Source organism: Bombina bombina, chromosome 6, assembly GCF_027579735.1.
Source record: "Bombina bombina isolate aBomBom1 chromosome 6, aBomBom1.pri, whole genome shotgun sequence".
NCBI lineage: Eukaryota > Metazoa > Chordata > Amphibia > Anura > Bombinatoridae > Bombina > Bombina bombina.
Window position 1 is genome coordinate 41909163 of NC_069504.1, and position 21257 is coordinate 41930419.

Consider the following 21257-nt stretch of genomic DNA (forward strand, 5'->3'; position numbering starts at 1 on the left):
TTGAAAGCTTTTGCAATCAATATCGCAACCTTCCCTTCCACCCTTAAACAATCCAGACCGGGGAAACAAGAATCAGGCCAATCCCCCACAAAGGCCGAGACCCCTAGAATGGACAACAGTCCCGAAGAAAAGGAAAAACACCCCCTCTAGTTCTCAGACTGGTGATGGAGAAGAAGAAGATATAACTTGACCTACTGTGGGACTGATGCAGAGCCCTCCTCTATACTGACTTGAGGTCATGATTTGGTTGTCTACCTTGTATGCTTAGTCAATATGTTTAGACTGCTTAACAAGTTAATGAGTTATTGTGTTGAAATAACCACCCTGAAGCTTTTGAGTGATATCTGAAAGATTTCATAGGTTTCAGATGTAAGAATTATCTTTCTGAAATGCCACAGATTTATTTAAACTTGTCCGGGGTCCCGCCCCCGGAACGGAGTTGGCCACTCCACGTTTCTTTCTCCCTGCTTATTTACTGTGTTTTCATTACCCTTTCCACCTTTGGCCAGCTGCTCCTTACCCTCCCCTCCTCTCTTTTCCTCTTTCCCTGGCCCTCCCTCTGTCCACCTCCAGTTTTTTTTCTACTCCTCACTCCCCTAGTGACCTTCCCACACCTCATCCCTCTCCTCTCTCACTCGGCCATTAGTAGATATGGTTTTATACCTGTTCTGTGCACTATTGAGATGTATTCAAAATGTGTTCAAATGTTTGGGTAATTTTAGTTACTTTAAATTTTCTTTTGTTTTTCTTCTCATGCCTGTCAGCTCAACTGCACGTAAAAAGGTAAAGTCTTCTCACTCGACCTTCCTCCTTTCTGTCCCTTGCCACAAGCCAGATCACCCTGACGCAGCCGTATTACCATCTACCTCGGCTGGATGCCTACTCAGGGTAAGAGCTAATCCACGCACCCGACATACATACAAATGACTGACAACACACTGACGCTTATTTCACAAAATGTGAAGAGGCTAAACTCACCCACAAAACGCTCAATTGCGCTGCGCTGTTTTGCCAAACACAGAGATTCGATTGTTTTTATTCAGGAAACCCATTTTAAGCAGCAGGCAGAACCTAAATTCCTATCCAAAACGCACCCAGAGGTGTATTTGCACTCCTGTGCAGACAAGTAAGCGAACGGAGTCAGGATTCTAATCCATAAAAATATCCAATTTAAATTACTGAAAAAAGTAACAGATGATGAGGGCAGAATTCTCATACTAATAGGGACACTATTTAACAACCCCATCACCCTGGTGAACGTATACGCGCCTAATAATAGCAAAGCAAAATTTTTCAACCAACTTGGCAAATTAATAAGTGACAGTAAGAAGGGGACCCTAATTTTAGGCGGGACTTGAACGTAACACTTGACCCCTTGTTAGATTCCTCTTGGGGGAAATCACCTTCTCAAGCCCGACCGCCAAATGCGACTTTTAACTGTTTGTTGCAGCTAGGCTTGATAGATGTCTGGCAATTACAACATAGCTCCCAACGAAACTATACGTTCTATTCCCACCCCTGGGCAGTCTATACAAGAATAGACTACTGGTTAATCGAGAGAAACCATTTAGCTCTAGCCACAGACTCCGATATCCAGTCGACCGCTTGGTCGGATCACTCCCAAATCAGCATTACCCCCTTCATATGGAGATTAGATAATTCACTCCTTCATGACCCATCAATTAAAGAGACTCTAACTAAATCACTACAGGAATACTTCCAAATAAATGCTACGCCGGGAATGGAATCTAGACTGGTATGGGAAGCCCATAAGGCGGTGATGAGAGGGGAGTGCATTAAGCACTTAGCATATAGGAGGAAGACATATAATGCTAGGGTTCTCGCTTTGAAAGAGCAGCTTGGGAAATTGGAACTCCAACACAAAAACACGCCGTTAGACACCGTGATTTACACTCAATTAGCCAAAACCAGGCAGGACCTAAATAACATCTTAATGAAAGAAGCGCAAAGGAAGGCTCTTAGTATCAGGAAGTTGTATGCCTATGAAGGAAACAGATCAGGCCCTCTTTTGGCGAAACTCCTAAAAACTCAGCACACTAGATCTCAAGTAGAAAAGCTGGTGACCACAAACAAACAACATTTATACGATAGCAAACAAATAGCAGACCACTTTAGCAAATTTTACTCCAAGCTAATTTAGATAACACTAACACGAAGGAACATTTACAAGATATGCAGGAGTACGTAAAAGCTGCTGACCTCCCGGCATTAGATCAAACACAAAGGGAAGCCTTGGATGCCCCTATAACACTTTTGGAAGTGGTTAAAGCTATCACCAATCTACCTTCAGGGAAAAGTCCAGGGCCCGACGGCTTTATTAACGCCTATTATAAAGCCTTTAAGGGAATTCTAGCCCCACACTTATTACACGTATTCAACGCTCTAGATGAAACCCCCACACTCTCCAGGGATATGCTGATGGCGCACATCTCAGTTATCCCAAAACCCAATAAAGACCCCACTGACCCAGGTAGTTATAGGCCCATATCCCTCCTAAATTCTGACGTCAAGATCCTGGGCAAGATACTGGCCACCCGAATTAATGGAATACTTTGTTCCCTTGTACACTTGGATCAAGTAGGTTTTGTCCCTGGAAGGGAAGCCAGGGACAATACAATCAGGGCGGTTACTCTGTCCTCTTATGCCAAACACTATAAAATCCCTTTGGTCCTTATAGGGACTGACGCCGAGAAGGCATTTGACCGCATTAATTGGACTTTTCTAAAAGAAACTTTACTTTCCCAAGGATTTGGCCCCAAGATGATTCAACGTATACTTAGTTTATATTCGAAACCCACAGCTAGAGTTAAAGTTAATGGAATGCTTTCAGACCCTTTAAATATTAAAAATGGGACGAGACAGGGGTGTCCCCTGTCTCCCATACTGTTTATCCTGACCATGGAAGTTCTAGCTTCTCACGTTAGGCAGAACAAAGAGATTAAAGGGATCCCCATAGGACCTCATAGTTTTAAAGTCGCGATGTACGCAGATGACATCCTATTTTCGTTAACAGATCCCCTTTCCAGTATACCTGAAGTGCTGCGACAAATAGACACCTTCAGTAGATTTTCCAATTTTCTGGTCAACAAACATAAATCAGAAATCTTGAACATATCACTTCTCTTATCAGCCTTCCGCTCCATTAGTGACATTTGCCCGTTGAAACTCCAAGAAAAATCCTTAAGATATCTGGGTGTAAACATCTCTCCAAACATGGCACAACTTTTTGATGAAAACTACCTGACATTATCACGCAAGCTACAAGTTGATTTTAATTCATGGTCGGCTAAACCAATCACATGGTGGGGGAGAACTCAATGTGTTAAAATGACAGTCTTGCCTAGGGTCCTGTACATATTTCAAACCCTTCCAATCCCGGTCCCTAGGTGGTACGTAGTGCATATACAAAAACTTATCAATCTATTTATCTGGGGGAAAATTAAGCCGAGGGTGAATAGGGAAAACCTATATAGAGCACAGGATAGGGGGGGATTGGGTCTACCCTGTATTTTAGACTACCTAGATGCAGTAACCCTGCAAAGAGTAATAGATTGGCACAGATCAGCGGACACTAAAGAATGGGTAGCTATAGATTCCCATATCCTTAAAGCCCAATCCCGAGAAATGCAGAATTGATAGGAGGGTTAGACAAAGGTCACAGGAGATTAACGGGTTGGGGTTATACTACTCCACTAAATGAATTCGTAGCGCAGGGGAAACTTAAAAAGAGAGAGGATTTGAGTGATGTACTGGGAGAAAGTTACTCGGGTTGGTTAAAGTACTCTCAACTGGCCCACTTCGTCCACACATCAACTCATAGACAGGACTATCTGAGAGGGCTGACCCCATTCGAGAGCTATTGCACCACGAGGGGACCAACAAGACATTCCTGTCATTGGCAACAAAAATGATTCAGGGACAACAGGCCCACCAACTCCCTTCATACACACAACACTGGCACGTAGACTTACACACTAATTTACAAGTTGAAGAGTGGCAATACATTTTCATTCGCACAAGAAAGGCCTCAACCTCTCCCCAAGCCTTAGAGCTTAACTTCAAAGTCTTATCACGCTGGTACCTCACCCCGGTGAGATTGCAATCGATATATCCCGAAACCTCGGGGAAATGCTGGCGAGGATGCAGGGCCAGAGGCACATACTTGCATATGTGGTGGAATTGCCCTAAAGTACAATCTCTCTGGAACTCAGTGGAGAGTTACCTCAAACCAATCTCGGGGGGCGACTTCTCTCTAACACCTAAGACTGGACTACTAAATGACCTACCGAAAATACAGTGCAAACTAAGACTTACCATTCTTCAAATAGGCATAACAGGGGCCAAAGCGCTCATAGCGTTACATTGGAAGACCTCTTACACACCAACATTGACGAACTGGATAGAAAAAGTCACAGACCTCCTGAGTTTGGAGGAATATGGCTATACCAAGAGGGGGAAATCACACATGCTAGCAGACATAAAAATCTTATGGGAGGGTGGTGGAGGAGACACTAGTCACGATCACGAAAACATAGCCTAGAGACCCATAGTACCGGCATTATAAAAGAATCTCACTAAGGGGATCATGGTCTGAGAGGACAGTTTCTTCTCGAATACTTCCAAATCTCTCATGTAGACGCACTTCCTTTTGACAAACGGCTCAGTGGCTGACGGGTATTTTCTTTTTTTCTTCTCTCTTTCTATTTTCTTTTATTTTCCTCCCTTTCTTCTCTTTTTAATTTATGAATATGTTTCCATTGGTTGTAAATTGTTATTGTTGTTACTAGATTAACTATGTTTCAAAGTATAGGAGTATTTTAATATATACAAGTTATTACTCCCCGGTGCAAAATTTTTGGACTTAGAGACATTCACAACCGCCCGAGTCGAGGATAGCTTAAAAGTGATAAGTCAATGCTGTGTATACCATTCATGCCTACCAGAGATAAGAATATCACCTGAGATGCATTGTACAACTTTTTCTTTAATTCAATAAAATTGTTTAAAAAAAAAAAAAAAAAAAAAAAAGATCTGTCTGAGAATATCATGTTTTTTTTAAAGTTTCATTAGCTGTTTAAATATTAGAATATAAGTGTAAAGTTTTAGGGGGATATTTATCAAAGCCTCAACTATGCTGCATTCGCCGGCACCAATACACTCGCCTAACATCGCGGCCGCGGACCTGAATACGATCTCCATATTTATTAAAAAAGCCAGCAAAAAGCTGCGCACCAAGTACTGGGCAATGAGCATCGGACTGTTGTGAACTAACAGTCATCGATCTCGATGCTATTCATCTTTTTACCAACTTTATTTATACCCTGACACTAGACGCCGCCACTATACTAAAATGTTTAACCACTATCCCGCTGCTCCCGGACCCGCCGCAACTTTAATAAAGTTATTAACCCCTATCCTGCTGCTCCCGAACCCCGCCACCACTAAATAAATGTATTAACCCCTAAACCTCTGGCCTACCACATTACTACCATTAACTAAACCTATTAACCCCTAAACCGCCAGCCCCCCACATTTCCATAAACTAAATTAAGCTATTAACTCCTAAACCTAACAACCCGCTAACTTTACATTAAAACTACAACATCCCTATCTTAAAATAAATTGAAACTTACCTGTAGAATTAAAATAAACTAATTCTAAACTATTAATTAACCTACCCTAACTATTATACTAAAATTACATTAAACTAGCAATTAAATTAACTATATTACATATTAAAAAAACCCTAACACTACTCAAATTATTTAAATCTACTATTAAAAATTACTAAATTACAAAAAAAATGCTAAGTTACAAAACCCCCCCACAAAATTACGAAAAAAAAACACAGTATCAAAAATAAAAACGAATTACACCTAATCTAGTAGCCCTATACCTGTAAAAAAAAAATACAAACAACCCCCAACAGTAAAACTCACCACCCGACCAACCAACCCCCCAAAAATAAAAAGCCTATCTAAAAAACCTAAGCTCCCCATTGCCCTGAAAAGGGCATTTTTATGGGCATTGCCCTTAAGGGCATTTAGCTATTTTACCTGCCCAGACCCTACTCTAAAAATAAAACCCACCCAGAAAACCCTTAAATAAACCTAACACTAACCCCCGACGATCCACTTACAGTTTTTGAAGTTCCGCTTGAAGGATCCAGCCAGCAAGAAGTCTTCATCCGGGTGGAAAGAAGTCTTCATCTGGGCGGCCTCTTCCATCTTCATCCATCCAGCAAAGTCTTCATCCATGCGGCCTCTTCTATCTTCATCCATCCGGGGCGGAGCAGGTCCATCCTGAAGACATCTGGCGCGGAGCTCCTCTTTAATACGGTCGCCGCCGTAAACTGGAACTTGAATGCAAGTGTTGTCATCCAAGATGGCGTCCCTTGCATTCCTATTGGCTGAAAGGTTGCAATCAGTCAATAGGATTAGAGCTGCTAAAATTCTATTGGCTGTTCCAATCAGCCAATAGGATTTGAGCAGCTCTCATCCTATTGGCTGTTCCAATTAGCCAATAGGATTGAGCTCTCATCCTATTGGCTGATTGGAACAGCCAATAGGATGAGAGCTGCTCAAATCCTATTGGCTGATTGGAACAGCCAATAGGATTTTAGCAGCTCTAATCCTATTGGCTGATTGACATCTTTCAGCCAATAGGAATGCAAGGGACACCATCTTGGATGATGTCACTTGCATTCAAGTTCCAGTTTACGGTGGCGACCGAATTGGATGAAGATAGAAGAGGCCGCATGGATGAAGACTTCGCCGGATGGATGAAGATGGAAGAGGCCGCCCGGATGAAGACTTCTTGCCGCCCAGATGAAGACTTCTTGCCGACTGGATGGATCCTTCAAGCGGAACTTCAAAAACTGTAAGTGGATCGTCGGGGGTTAGTGTTAGGTTTATTCAAGGGTTTTTTGGGTGGGTTTTATTTTTAGAGTTTTGTAATTTAGTAGGGGGGTATTTTTTTTGTAATTTAGTAATTTTTAATAGAAGATTTAAATAATTTGAGTAGGGTTAGTTTTTTTTTAATATGTAATATAGTTAATTTAATTACTAGTTTAATGTAATTTTAGTATAATATTTAGGGTAGGTTAATTAATAGTTTAATATAGTTTCTTTTAATTCTACAGGTAAGTTTACATTTATTTTTAAGATAGGGATGTTGTAATTTTAATGTAAAGTTAGCGGGTTGTTAGGTTTAGGGGTTAATAGCTTAAATTAGTTTATGGTGATGTGGGGGGCTGGCAGTTTAGGGGTTAATATGTTTAGTTAATGGTAGTAATGTGGGAGGCCAGATATTTTGGGGTTAATACGTTTATTTAGTGGCGGGGGGGTTCGGGAGCGGCGGGATAGGGGTTAATAAATTTATTTAGTTGTGGCGGGGTCGGGGAGCGGTGGAATAGGGGTTAATAACATTATGTAGGTGGCGGCGATGCCGGGGTGGCAGATTAGGGGTGTTTAGACTCAGGGTTTATGCTAGGGTGTTAGATGTTAACGTTTTTTTTTTTTTCAACCATAGAAATCAATGGGATATCTGGCAGCATCGAACATAAGCTTTCGCTGCTTTCAGACTCCCATTGATTCCTATGGCATCTGCGGCCTCCAGGTACGCTGGGCCGGAATAGCCACGAGAGTACCTGTTAACTATTTGACAACTTTTAAAAAGTGTCAAATAGTGCAGAATGTGTAATTGAGACCGGCGGATCGTATGTTTTGTTACATCACAGATTTCAACTTTTGCCGGTCTGTAGGCTTTGATAACTAGGTCGGATCAAGCTCGCCACAATTATGCTGTGGAATTCCAGCGCATTTGCGGTTGGCGGCTTGATAAATATCCCCCTTAATGCCTTTAAAAGAATCGGAGCTGCCATGTTGTAACTTAGGTTACCTTCTCTGCTGTGGCAAATTAGGGACAGTTATAAATAGATCAATAGAGTGTGCTGCCAATGGCTGTGGGGAACATAACAGTTTTCAGCACTTCAATTTCTTACAGGAACTGAAAAGTTCACAATTTCAGAATGGAATTACAGGAAAAGGGGGCAAAATAAATAATGAAAGTATATTGCCGGGTTTTATTATATATACAGTTTGTCATTTTATATTTTCATCCCAAAGTGTTTAATGTCCCTTTAAGAGCTAAATTGCTAAAAGCCATTTCTTAATGTTTCACTCTTGATTTCCATTTTCTTGTGTTTCCTGCAAATCTTGTTAGCTGTACAGGATATAACGTATCTCTTTATTAAACACATATACATATGTCCAGCCCACTACTGAGGGGCTCTACAATAGTGCAGAGTATAGGTTTAATGAATCTAGACCATATATTCATATATACACCTAAAATGGCATCTGTTCTGTTTCAAAGTGTATTGCACATGCAAATTATATTAGAATTATTCCAAATGCATCTTAGAATACTGCCAAACATTTTGAAAAGTCTAGTTTTGTACTTTAACAACACCTTGAATACGAGGTGTCGATTTTTATTCAAAAGTGCAAAACCCACGGTTAGGAGGACTGTAATTTTTTGTCCCATCTGATCTTTTACCAATGCAGAAATAGCGTTGTCAATTGCATTCTGATTACTTAGAACTTATAAAACACAGATCTGGGGTAAAAAAATGCAGATGAATAGAATTGGAAGGATTGCTTTTGACCCTTATATGTTTTAAGCATACATTATTTCCTTTTAAATAGATGCTTTCAGGATACCTGGTGTGGGCTTACGTGTGAGCTTTTTGCTTTCACTACAACTCATTAGTCCTGTAAAGTGTTCATGTTACATTTTAAAGGGCTATTAAGCTAATTTCCAAATAAAATTATTAATTATGCACAACATACATGTGGATTCAGATTCAAATAAATGGAAAAAGATGATTATTTTTGCTGTATTCTTTGCATTCATTTGAAAGCACAAAACCTACAGTTCTTTAATGAAAAAACCCCCCAAAAAAACGGATGAATGCATGGGACAAAAAACAAAAAAGCGGATTCCTACATTCGTTAAACGGAAAATGTATTGATACCAGTGTAATCTTCACTTTTGTTCTTAGCCAATTCTGCACCAAGTAAAAAAAAATGTGCTGCTGCTGGCTTGTAGCAGAAGCACTAGCTACTACTTTAACCAGCTGTTCGCCTATTTCCCTGAATAAGCACCCACAGAAAACAGCAGACAAATTAATTTTGTGTTAATAAACAAATTCCAAACCGCCTCATGGCTCTGTTTAAGATGAAGTAAATAAGTTTTATTTATTTTTTTTGTGACAAACTATTTTTTTGTCTCTGCACATGGCTAATGCACAGTGAATACAATTTGTAATTTATGTTTGTTATTTATTTATTTTACCTGATTTTCCCATAAATTAACAGTGTATTCTACTGAACTCAGAGACCTTCTACATGCTGCACAGTGATTGCTTGATATGTGAAGTTGGTTATTTATATCTTTTCTTATTAGGCCCCACAAAGGAGTTAAAATAAATAGTCTTTGTAAGGTGTGTGTCCATGAACTGCAAAATGCAAATGTTGCTATCACGATGGCAATGTTAAACTTGGTACAGGATAAAAGAGGATACTTTGGGGGGAATCATCAAGAAAAAGTAAGTTTATGTTCAGTGTCCCTTTAAGGTATTTATTTTGAATGTAGATCTTCTGCAATACATAGCACATGATTTTTAAAGCATACATAAAAATAACTTACAAATCCCTTTAATTGTATATTTTCTAGATACATTTTGTAGAAGACAGTTGCTAAGAACCATACAAGGTTAAAATGGCAGCTCCAATTCATGCTACTCATCCTGGTTTCTATGGTAACTGCTGTCAATAAACTAACAAAGATGAAAACGTCAAGTAACAAGTGAAAAGAGAAAAACACCAGATATAGACCAACTCATTAGAGAATCACAGATTATATTCTGGTGTTTTAGTTGTAGAAAGGAGAATGCAATCGCTGGGGTGTAATAAATTCATCTGCTGCAATATAAGTGTCTGTATTTAGATGAATGTTCCCCTTGACGCTGTATGGCTGCCAAATGTTTCCATACATTGAAAGTTACTGTTTGCATATTGAATGTTAACATTTAATTATAATCTGATTCACATAGGCTGTGTTCGGCAAGCGCCTCCAGCGAGCCCAGCATTTGCTTGGAGCGTTCGGGGAATGCTTCCAAGCGAGGTGCTGGGTGTTCACTGAACGCTCAGATGACGTCACTCCCAGTGCTTTCAGCTTGCTGGTAATGCTGGGAGTGAGAAGAGCAAGTGTCTGAGCTTTTCAGCTCACTATGACGCGGCTTGGGAGCGTTCTCTTTACACTCCTAAAACTGTGACGTCTTCCCTCAGGGGATTTAACTGGCGCTGGGTCTTGGCGCTTGCCGAATGCGGCCATACTCTAATGCTGAAGTCTACGAGAATCAAAATTAACATTTGAATATACAAACAAAAAACTGCAAAACAAAATTGCATTATTCTGTTAGATCAAATGGGTTAAACAAGTAGGCCGAGATTACAGGTGGAGCGATAACTACGCTCAAGGTAAATCAAAAGTGCTCCCATGTTAGCGCTGGTACTACAAGATGAAAGTAAAAATTTAGCACACCAGCAAAAGGCTCAGGTGAGTTAACATCTGGAGGTTGGATAAAACGACCATGCTTAACTTCCTTTCCCCGTAGGCTCCTATGTGGTGCGCTAACACAAAGTTGTTAAAGACGAAGGTGCGTTAAGAATACTTCAAATACCTATGTTGTTCACTTAAAAGAAAATGTTCTTTTCCTTTTTAAATATATATATATATGTATGTGTGTGTGTGTGTGTGTGTATTTTTTTTTTAAATATAAATATATTTATAAATAAGATAGAGGCATATATAAATAGAAGGCTAATGGATAAGATGGTTATCAACTGTTTATTCCTGACAATGCCCTGTGTGAGATCAGCTGTGGGGTGAAACACGTGCAGCATACGCTGACGACTACGCTATGAGCTAGCGATAGCATTACAGCTTGGATTGGCGCTACAATTCCTCTTTGTGTGGAGGACTATAGTGGAAAGTTAAATGCTGTTACTTAGCGGTGATTCGTTGTACAGAGCACATCTTGGAACTATAGGGGGACACCGAACACGGTGAGAACAGCTCAAATTTGCGTGTTGCACAACTATTGGGGGAAATGGAGGATGCCGGGCTCATTACGGTGAAACACTCCATTTGGAACTGGGTGAGAGCAGATTAAGCGGTATAACGATCCCCTGGTACCTGGAGCAGGTAAGTTCCCCATACACTTAAAACTGCTGTCCGGTGAACGTGATCTCTAGCAGGACCAGCATTAGCTTTGTATACTGCCACAAAACCTAACTTTACACACAGAGAGAAGGGATCAAATTGATCAATAAATTCTTGTACTATATTATATAGCATATATATATATATATTTGTGTGTGTGTGTGTGTATGTGTATATATGTGTTTATATGTATGTATGTGTGCACATATATTTTTACACATATAAACATATAAATACACTATATACATTTTTAGACACGCACACACACACATATACATATATATACAGTATATATATATATATATATATATATATATATATATATATATATATATATATATATATATATATATATATATATATAACATAATTTATGCTTACCTGATAAATTTATTTCTCTTGTAGTGTATCCAGTCCACGGATCATCCATTACTTATGGGATATTAACTCCTCCCCAACAGGAAGTGCAAGAGGATTCACCCAGCAGAGCTGCTATATAGCTCCTCCCCTAACTGCCATTACCAGTCATTCGACCGAAAACATGCAGAGAAAGGAAAACCATAGGGTGCAGTGGTGACTGTAGTTTAATGGAAAAATTACCTGCCTTAAAGTGACAGGGCGGGCCGTGGACTGGATACACTACAAGAGAAATAAATTTATCAGGTAAGCATAAATTATGTTTTCTCTTGTTAAGTGTATCCAGTCCACGGATCATCCATTACTTATGGGATACCAATACCAAAGCTAAAGTACACGGATGACGGGAGGGACAGGCAGGCTCTTTATACAGAAGGAACCACTGCCTGAAGAACCTTTCTCCCAAAAACAGCCTCCGAAGAAGCAAAAGTGTCAAATTTGTAAAATTTGGAAAAAGTATTAAGAGAAGACCAAGTTGCAGCCTTGCAAATCTGTTCAACAGAAGCCTCATTCTTAAAGGCCCAAGTGGAAGCCACAGCTCTAGTAGAATGTGCTGTAATTCTTTCAGGAGGCTGCTGTCCAGCAGTCTCATAGGCTAACCGTATTATGCTACGAAGCCAAAAGGAGAGAGAGGTAGCCGAAGCTTTTTGACCTCTCCTCTGACCAGAATAAACGACAAACAGGGAAGACGTTTGTCGAAAATCCTTAGTTGCCTGTAGATAAAATTTCAGGGCACGGACTACATCTAGATTGTGTAGCAGACGTTCCTTTTTCGAAGAAGGATTAGGACACAAAGATGGAACCACAATCTCTTGATTGATATTCCTGTTAGTGACCACCTTAGGTAGGAACCCAGGTTTAGTACGCAGAACTACCTTGTCTGAATGAAAAATCAGATAAGGAGAATCACAATGTAAGGCAGATAACTCAGAGACTCTTCGAGCCGAGGAAATCGCCATTAAAAACAGAACTTTCCAAGATAACAACTTGATATCAATGGAATGAAGGGGTTCAAACGGAACCCCCTGTAAAACATTAAGAACTAAGTTCAAACTCCATGGTGGAGCAACAGTTTTAAACACAGGCTTGATCCTAGCTAAAGCCTGACAAAAAGCTTGAACGTCCGGAACTTCTGACAGACGTTTGTGTAAAAGAATGGACAGAGCTGAAATCTGTCCCTTTAAGGAACTAGCGGATAAACCCTTTTCTAAACCTTCTTGTAGAAAAGACAATATCCTCGGAATCCTAACCTTACTCCATGAGTAACTCTTGGATTCGCACCAATATAAGTATTTGCGCCATATCTTATGGTAAATCTTTCTTGTAACAGGCTTCCTAGCCTGTATTAAGGTATCAATAACTGACTCAGAAAAACCACGTTTTGATAAAATCAAGCGTTCAATTTCCAAGCAGTCAGCTTCAGAGAAATTAGATTTTGATGTTTGAAGGGACCCTGGATCAGAAGGTCCTGTTTAAGAGGTAGCGACCAAGGTGGACAGGATGACATGTCCACTAGATCTGCATACCAAGTCCTGCGTGGCCATGCAGGCGCTATTAGAATCACTGATGCTCTCTCCTGTTTGATTCTGGCAATCAATCGAGGAAGCATCGGGAAGGGTGGAAACACATAAGCCATCCCGAAGGTCCAAGGTGCTGTCAAAGCATCTATCAGAACCGCTCCCGGATCCCTGGATCTGGACCCGTAACGAGGAAGCTTGGCGTTCTGTCGAGACGCCATGAGATCTATCTCTGGTTTGCCCCAACGTCGAAGTATTTGGGCAAAGACCTCCGGATGAAGTTCCCACTCCCACGGATGAAAAGTCTGACGACTTAAGAAATCCGCCTCCCAGTTCTCCACTCCCGGGATGTGGATTGCTGACAGGTGGCAAGAGTGAGACTCTGCCCAGCGAATTATCTTTGATACTTCCATCATTGCTAGGGAGCTTCTTGTCCCTCCCTGATGGTTGATGTAAGCTACAGTCGTGATGTTGTCCGACTGAAACCTGATGAACCCCCGAGTTGTTAACTGGGGCCAAGCCAGAAGGGCATTGAGAACTGCTCTCAATTCCAGAATGTTTATTGGTAGGAGACTCTCCTCCTGATTCCATTGTCCCTGAGCCTTCAGAGAATTCCAGACAGCGCCCCAACCTAGTAGGCTGGCGTCTGTTGTTACAATTGTCCAGTCCGGCCTGCTGAATGGCATCCCCCTGGACAGATGTGGCCGAGAAAGCCACCATAGAAGAGAATTTCTGGTCTCTTGATCCAGATTCAGAGTAGGGGACAAGTCTGAGTAATCCCCATTCCACTGACTTAGCATGCACAATTGCAGCGGTCTGAGATGTAGGCGTGCAAAGGGTACTATGTCCATTGCTGCTACCATTAAGCCGATCACCTCCATGCATTGAGCTACTGACGGGTGTTGAATGGAATGAAGGACACGGCATGCATTTTGAAGCTTTGTTAACCTGTCTTCTGTCAGGTAAATCTTCATTTCTACAGAATCTATAAGAGTCCCCAAGAAGGGAACTCTTGTGAGTGGAAAGAGAGAACTCTTCTTTTCGTTCACCTTCCATCCATGCGACCTTAGAAATGCCAGTACTAACTCTGTATGAGACTTGGCAGTTTGAAAGCTTGAAGCTTGTATCAGAATGTCGTCTAGGTACGGAGCTACCGCAATTCCTCGCGGTCTTAGTACCGCCAGAAGAGCACCCAGAACCTTTGTGAAGATTCTCGGAGCCGTAGCCAATCCGAATGGAAGAGCTACAAACTGGTAATGCCTGTCTAGAAAGGCAAACCTTAGATACCGGTAATGATCTTTGTGAATCGGTATGTGAAGGTAAGCATCCTTTAAATCCACTGTGGTCATGTACTGACCCTTTTGGATCATGGGTAAAATTGTCCGAATAGTTTCCATTTTGAACGATGGAACTCTTAGGAATTTGTTTAGGATCTTTAAATCCAAGATTGGCCTGAAAGTTCCCTCTTTTTTGGGAACCACAAACAGATTTGAGTAAAACCCTTGTCCTTGTTCCGACCGCGGAACCGGATGGATCACTCCCATTAATAAAAGATCTTGTACGCAGCGTAGAAACGCCTCTTTCTTTATTTGGTTTGTTGACAACCTTGACAGATGAAATCTCCCTCTTGGGGGAGAGAATTTGAAGTCTAGAAGGTATCCCTGAGATATGATCTCTAACGCCCAGGGATCCTGGACATCTCTTGCCCAAGCCTGGGCGAAGAGAGAAAGTCTGCCCCCCACTAGATCCGTTCTCGGATCGGGGGCCCTCGATTCATGCTGTCTTAGGGGCAGCAGCAGGTTTCCTGGCCTGCTTGCCCTTGTTCCAGGACTGGTTAGGTCTCCAGCCTTGTCTGTAGCGAGCAACAGCTCCTTCCTGTTTTGGTGCAGAGGAAGTTGATGCTGCTCCTGCTTTGAAATTACGAAAGGAACGAAAATTAGACTGTCTAGCCTTAGGTTTGGCTCTGTCTTGAGGCAGGGCATGGCCTTTACCTCCTGTAATGTCAGCGATAATTTCTTTCAACCCGGGCCCGAATAAGGTCTGCCCTTTGAAAGGTATATTAAGCGATTTAGATTTAGAAGTAACGTCAGCTAACCAGGATTTTAGCCACAGTGCTCTGCGTGCCTGAATGGCGAATCCGGAATTCTTAGCCGTAAGTTTAGTTAAATGTACTACGGCATCTGAAATAAATGAGTTAGCTAACTTAAGGGCTTTAAGCTTGTGTGTAATCTCATCTAATGGAGCTGATTCAAGTGTCTCTTCCAGAGACTCAAACCAAAATGCTGCTGCAGCCGTGACAGGCGCAATGCATGCAAGAGGTTGCAATATAAAACCTTGTTGAACAAACATTTTCTTAAGGTAACCCTCTAACTTTTTATCCATTGGATCTGAAAAGGCACAGCTATCCTCCACCGGGATAGTGGTACGCTTAGCTAAAGTAGAAACTGCTCCCTCCACCTTAGGGACCGTTTGCCATAAGTCCCGTTTGGTGGCGTCTATTGGAAACATCTTTCTAAATATCGGAGGGGGTGAGAACGGCACACCGGGTCTATCCCACTCCTTAGTAACAATTTCAGTAAGTCTCTTAGGTATAGGAAAAACGTCAGTACTCGCCGGTACCGCAAAATATTTATCCAACCTACACATTTTCTCTGGTATTGCAACTGTGTTACAATTATTCAGAGCCGCTAACACCTCCCCTAGTAATACACGGAGGTTTTCCAGCTTAAATTTAAAATTTGAAATATCTGAATCCAGTTTGTTTGGATCAGAACCGTCACCCGCAGAATGAAGCTCTCCGTCCTCATGTTCTGCAAATTGTGACGCAGTGTCTGACATGGCCCTAATATTATCAGCGCACTCTGTTCTCACCCCAGAGTGATCACGCTTACCTCTTAGTTCTGGTAATTTAGCCAAAACTTCAGTCATAACAGTAGCCATATCCTGTAATGTGATTTGTAATGGCCGCCCAGATGTACTCGGCGCTACAATATCACGCACCTCCCGAGCGGGAGATGCAGGTACTGACACGTGAGGCGAGTTAGTCGGCATAACTCTCCCCTCGTTGTTTGGTGAAATATGTTCAATTTGTACAGATTGACTTTTATTTAAAGTAGCATCAATACAGTTAGTACATAAATTTCTATTGGGCTCCACTTTGGCTTTAGCACATATAGCACAGATATCTTCCTCTGAATCAGACATGTTTAACACACTAGCAAATAAACTAGCAACTTGGAAATACTTTTCAAGTAATTTACTATAATATGAAAACGTACTGTGCCTATAAGAAGCACAGAAAAAGTTATGACAGTTGAAAATTAATAAACTGAAAAGTTATAGCATCAAATCTTTGTAAAAAACACAATTTTAGCAAAGGATTGCTCCCATTAGCAAAGGATAACTAACCCTGATAGCAGAAAAAAAATACAGAAATAAACGTTTTTTTATCACAGTCAACTACAATCTCACAGCTCTGCTGTGAGTGATTACCTCCCTCAAAACAAGTTTTGAAGACCCCTGAGTTCTGTAGAGATGAACCAGATCATGCAGGGAAGACAATAAACTTCTGACTGAATTTTTTGATGCGTAGCAAAAGCACCAAAAAAGGCCCCTCCCCCTCACACATAACAGTGAGAGAGATCAGTAAACTGTCATAAATTAAATAAAACGACTGCCAAGTGGAAAAAAATAGTGCCCAAAACATTTTTTCACCCAGTACCTCAGAAAATTAAACGATTTTACATGCCAGCAAAAAACGTTTAACATTAATAAATTGAGTGTTATTAAAAAGCCTGTTGCTAGTCCCTGCAAATTAGGCTAAAGTTTTATGCATACAGTATAATTCCAGTGAAGTGCCATTCCCCAGAATACTGAAGTGTAAAATATACATACATGACAGCCTGATACCAGTTGCTGCTACTGCATTTAAGGCTGAGTTTACATTATATCGGTATGGCAGAATTTTCTCATCAATTCCATTGTCAGAAAATAATAAGCTGCTACATACCTCTTTGCAGATTAATCTGCCCGCTGTCCCCTGATCTGAAGTTTACCTCTCCTCAGATGGCCGAGAAACAGCAATATGATCTTAACTACTCCGGCTAAAATCATAGAAAAACTCAGGTAGATTCTTCTTCAAATTCTACCAGAGAAGGAATAACACACTCCGGTGCTATTATAAAATAACAAACTTTTGATTGAAGGTATGAAACTAAGTATAATCACCACAGTCCTCTCACACATCCTATCTATTTGTTGGGTGCAAGAGAATGACTGGTAATGGCAGTTAGGGGAGGAGCTATATAGCAGCTCTGCTGGGTGAATCCTCTTGCACTTCCTGTTGGGGAGGAGTTAATATCCCATAAGTAATGGATGATCCGTGGACTGGATACACTTAACAAGAGAAATATATATATATATATAAAACATGCACTTTTGAGGAGCCCTTACCTTGACATATACCATATCCCATTTTAACCCTTACTAAACATATTTTTTATTAGAAATGTTTATATATGACTACTCCTTTATTTTATTATGCTTTACATATTTTTTGTGTAACTTTTATTTTATCCCTAACACTTTACTTCAGGTCTCAGGTCACATTTATTCTTCTAGTGCTCTTTTGATTTGAGAGTGAGCACAAGCCGTAACTTTAAACTTGTAATATCAAAGATAGTGCAGTCGTGATTTCCATTTAAAGTATAGAAGGCACTAATGGAATGTCAGCCACACTAAACATTTTATAATTGTAATATTAATTAGTGCGCTAATTTTAGCGCGGTCCAACGATATTGATATCGCACTCTGTGCTATCATTACTGCTCCGCTTGTTATCTGGGCTATAGTTAAAGTTATCTCCGGAGCAGGGTATCCCAGTAATCCACTTGAGAAAAAAAAGCGTATGTGCAGTCGCAACGGAAAATCGGGCTGGTCTCCAATTTTTCCAGGGCTGCTTCTTATTTCCAGTCTGGCCCTGCATATATTTGCCTCTTGTCATTGGCTAACCCTATGTTTTCAGCTAAATTCCAGTAGAGCATTTCTGTTACTTCATAAAGGATACCAAGAGAATGAAGCAAATTTGATAAGATAACTTAATTGGAAAGTTGTTTTAAATGTATGTTCTCTCTGAATCATAAAATTACATGTCCCTTTAATGCAGTGTGCACTTCTAGTGCTCAGTAGTGTAAAACACACAGTTAAATTATAAGAAAAGAGGGATAAATATCAAACGTATATTGCAAAGCTAACTACTCACAAAAAAATTCACATTTACTTGTTTTTTAATACAACATACAAAGGATTGAAGGGATAAAAATTACAATAAATAATAAATAAAAAGTAAACTCACAGAGAGTCCAGGGTCTCCCTTGTCCCCTTTCAGCCCTTCGGGCCCATCTTGTCCCTTTAAATAAAGCAAATTAGTTAGCATCACATTAGCTTATACTTCTGAAAACTGTGGGCTCGTTTTCATTGAGCTGCAATTGGGTTTTCACAAAGGGGGATAGTTATCAACGTGTCTACTTTTCCTGCCTTCGCCGGCCCAAAGCGCTCGCCTAAGCTCGCCTCACATCGCCGCCGCGGACCTGCAAAAATTTGCCTAAGTTATCAAAAAAGCTGTCAAAAAAACGCGCACCAAGAACGGGCGATGATCAGCGGACTGTGAGAGTTATCACTCATCCGATCTCGCTGCTCTTCGGCTTTTTCACAGCTTTCTTGCTAGCCTGTCACTAAGCACCCACACTATACTATACTGTTCTACTCCCTATACCGGTGCCCCCGGAGCCTCCCGCAACTAAATAAAGTTACTAACCCCTAAACCGCCATTCCTAGACCCCGCCACAACTCTTATAAATGTATTAACCCCATAACCGCCGCTCCTAGACCCCGCCGCAACTCTTATAAATGTATTAACCCCTAAACCGCCGCTCCCAGACACCGCTGCCACCTACATAATACCTAGTAACCCCTATCCTGCCCCCCCTATACCGTCGCCCTCTATAATAAAGTTATTAACCCCTATCCTGCTGATCCCGCACCTCGCCGCAACTAAATAAATAGTTTAACCCCTAAACCGCCGCTCCCTGACCCCGCCGCAACCTATATTAAATTTATTAACCCCTATCCTGCCCCCCCTACACCGTCGCCACCTATAATAAATGTATTAACCCCTATCCTGCCCCCCACTACACCGCCGCCACTGTAATAAAATTATTAACCCCTAAACCTAAGTCTAACACTAACCCTAACACCCCCCTAACTTAAATATTAATTAAATAAATCTAAATAATATTTCTATTATGAACTAAATTAATCCTATTTAAAACTAAATACTTACCTTTAAAATAAACCCTAATATAGCTACAATATAAATAATAATTATATTGTAGCTATTTTAGGATTTATTTTTATTTTACAGGCAAATTACAATTTATTTTAACTAGGTACAATAGCTATTAAATAGTTATTAACTATTTAATAGCTTACCTAGCTAAAATAAAGAGAAATTAACCTTTAAAATAAAAACTAACCTAAGTTACAATTACACCTAACACTACACTATACTTAAATAAATTATTCCTATTTAAAACTAAATACTTACCTGTAAAATAAACCCTAAGATAGCTACAATATAATTAATAATTACATTGTAGCTATCTTAGGGTTTATATTCATTTTACAGGTAATTTTGTATTTATTTTAGCTAGTTAGAATAGTTATTAAATAGTTATTAACTATTTAATAACTACCTAGCTAAAAGAAATACAAAATTACCTGTAAAATAAATCCTAACCTAAGTTACAATTAAACCTAACACTACACTATCATTACATTAAGTAAATAAATTACCTACAAATAACTGCAATTAAATACAATTACATAAACTAACTAAAGTACAAAAATAAAAAAAGCTGTTACAAAAAATATAAAAAATAAGTTACAAACATTTTAAAAATATTACAACAATTTTAAGCTACTTACACCTAATCTAAGCCCCCTAATAAAATAACAAATCCCCCCAAAATAAAAAAATGCCCTACCCTATTCTAAATTTAAAAAGTTCAAAGCTCTTTTACCTTACCAGCCCTTAAAAGGGCATTTTGTGGGGCATGCCCCAAAGAATTCAGCTCTTTTGCCTGTAAAAGAAAAATACAACCCCCCCAACATTAAAACCCACCACCCACATACCCCTAATCTAACCCAAACCCCCCTTAAAATAACCTAACACTAATCCCCTGAAGATCATCCTACCTTGAGTCGTCTTCACTCAGCCGAGCAGCGATGGAACCGAAGAGGAGACCCGGAGTGGCAGAAGTTATCCTCCAAGCGGCTCTGAAGAAATCTTCCATCCGATGAAGTGATCCTCCAAGCGGCGCTGAAGAAGTCTTCCATCCGGGTGATGTCATCTTCCAAGAGGCGCTGAAGAAGTCTTCTATCCGGGCGATGTCATCTTCCAAGCGGGGTCTTCAATCTTCATCTCGCCGACGCGGAACATCCTTCTTTACCGACGGACTACCGACGAATGAAGGCTCCTTTAAGGGACGTCATCCAAGATGGCGTCCCTTCAATTCTGATTGGCTGATAGGATTCTATCAGCCAATCGGAATTAAGGTAGGAAAAATCTGATTGGCTGATTGAATCAGCCAATCAGATTGAAGTTCAATCCGATTGGCTGATCCAATCAGCCAATCAGATTGAGCTCGCATTCAATTGGCTGTTCCAATCAGCCAATAGAATGCGAGCTCAATCTGATTGGCTGATTCAATCAGCCAATAAGATTTTTCCTACCTTAATTCCGATTGGCTGATAGAATCCTATCAGCCAATCGGAATTGAAGGGACGCCATCTTGGATGACGTCCCTTAAAGGAGCCTTCATTCGTCGGTAGTCCGTCGGTAAAGAAGGATGTTCCGCGTCGGCGGGATGAAGATTGAAGACCCCGCTTGGAAGATGACATCGCCCGGATAGAAGACTTCTTCAGCGCCTCTTGAAAGATGACATCGCCCAGATG

The 21257-nt window shown here is 40.5% G+C and overlaps 1 protein-coding gene across 1 annotated transcript in view; it reads right to left on the minus strand.

The window, feature by feature from the left end:
• Window positions 1-21257, minus strand: part of LOC128664316 (collagen alpha-1(VII) chain-like) — a 913939-nt gene that overhangs the window by 118838 nt on the left and 773844 nt on the right. The window contains exon 96 of the mRNA XM_053719156.1: window positions 18598-18651. Coding sequence (XP_053575131.1) covers window positions 18598-18651 — 54 coding nt within the window. The remainder of the gene's footprint in view (window positions 1-18597; window positions 18652-21257) is intronic.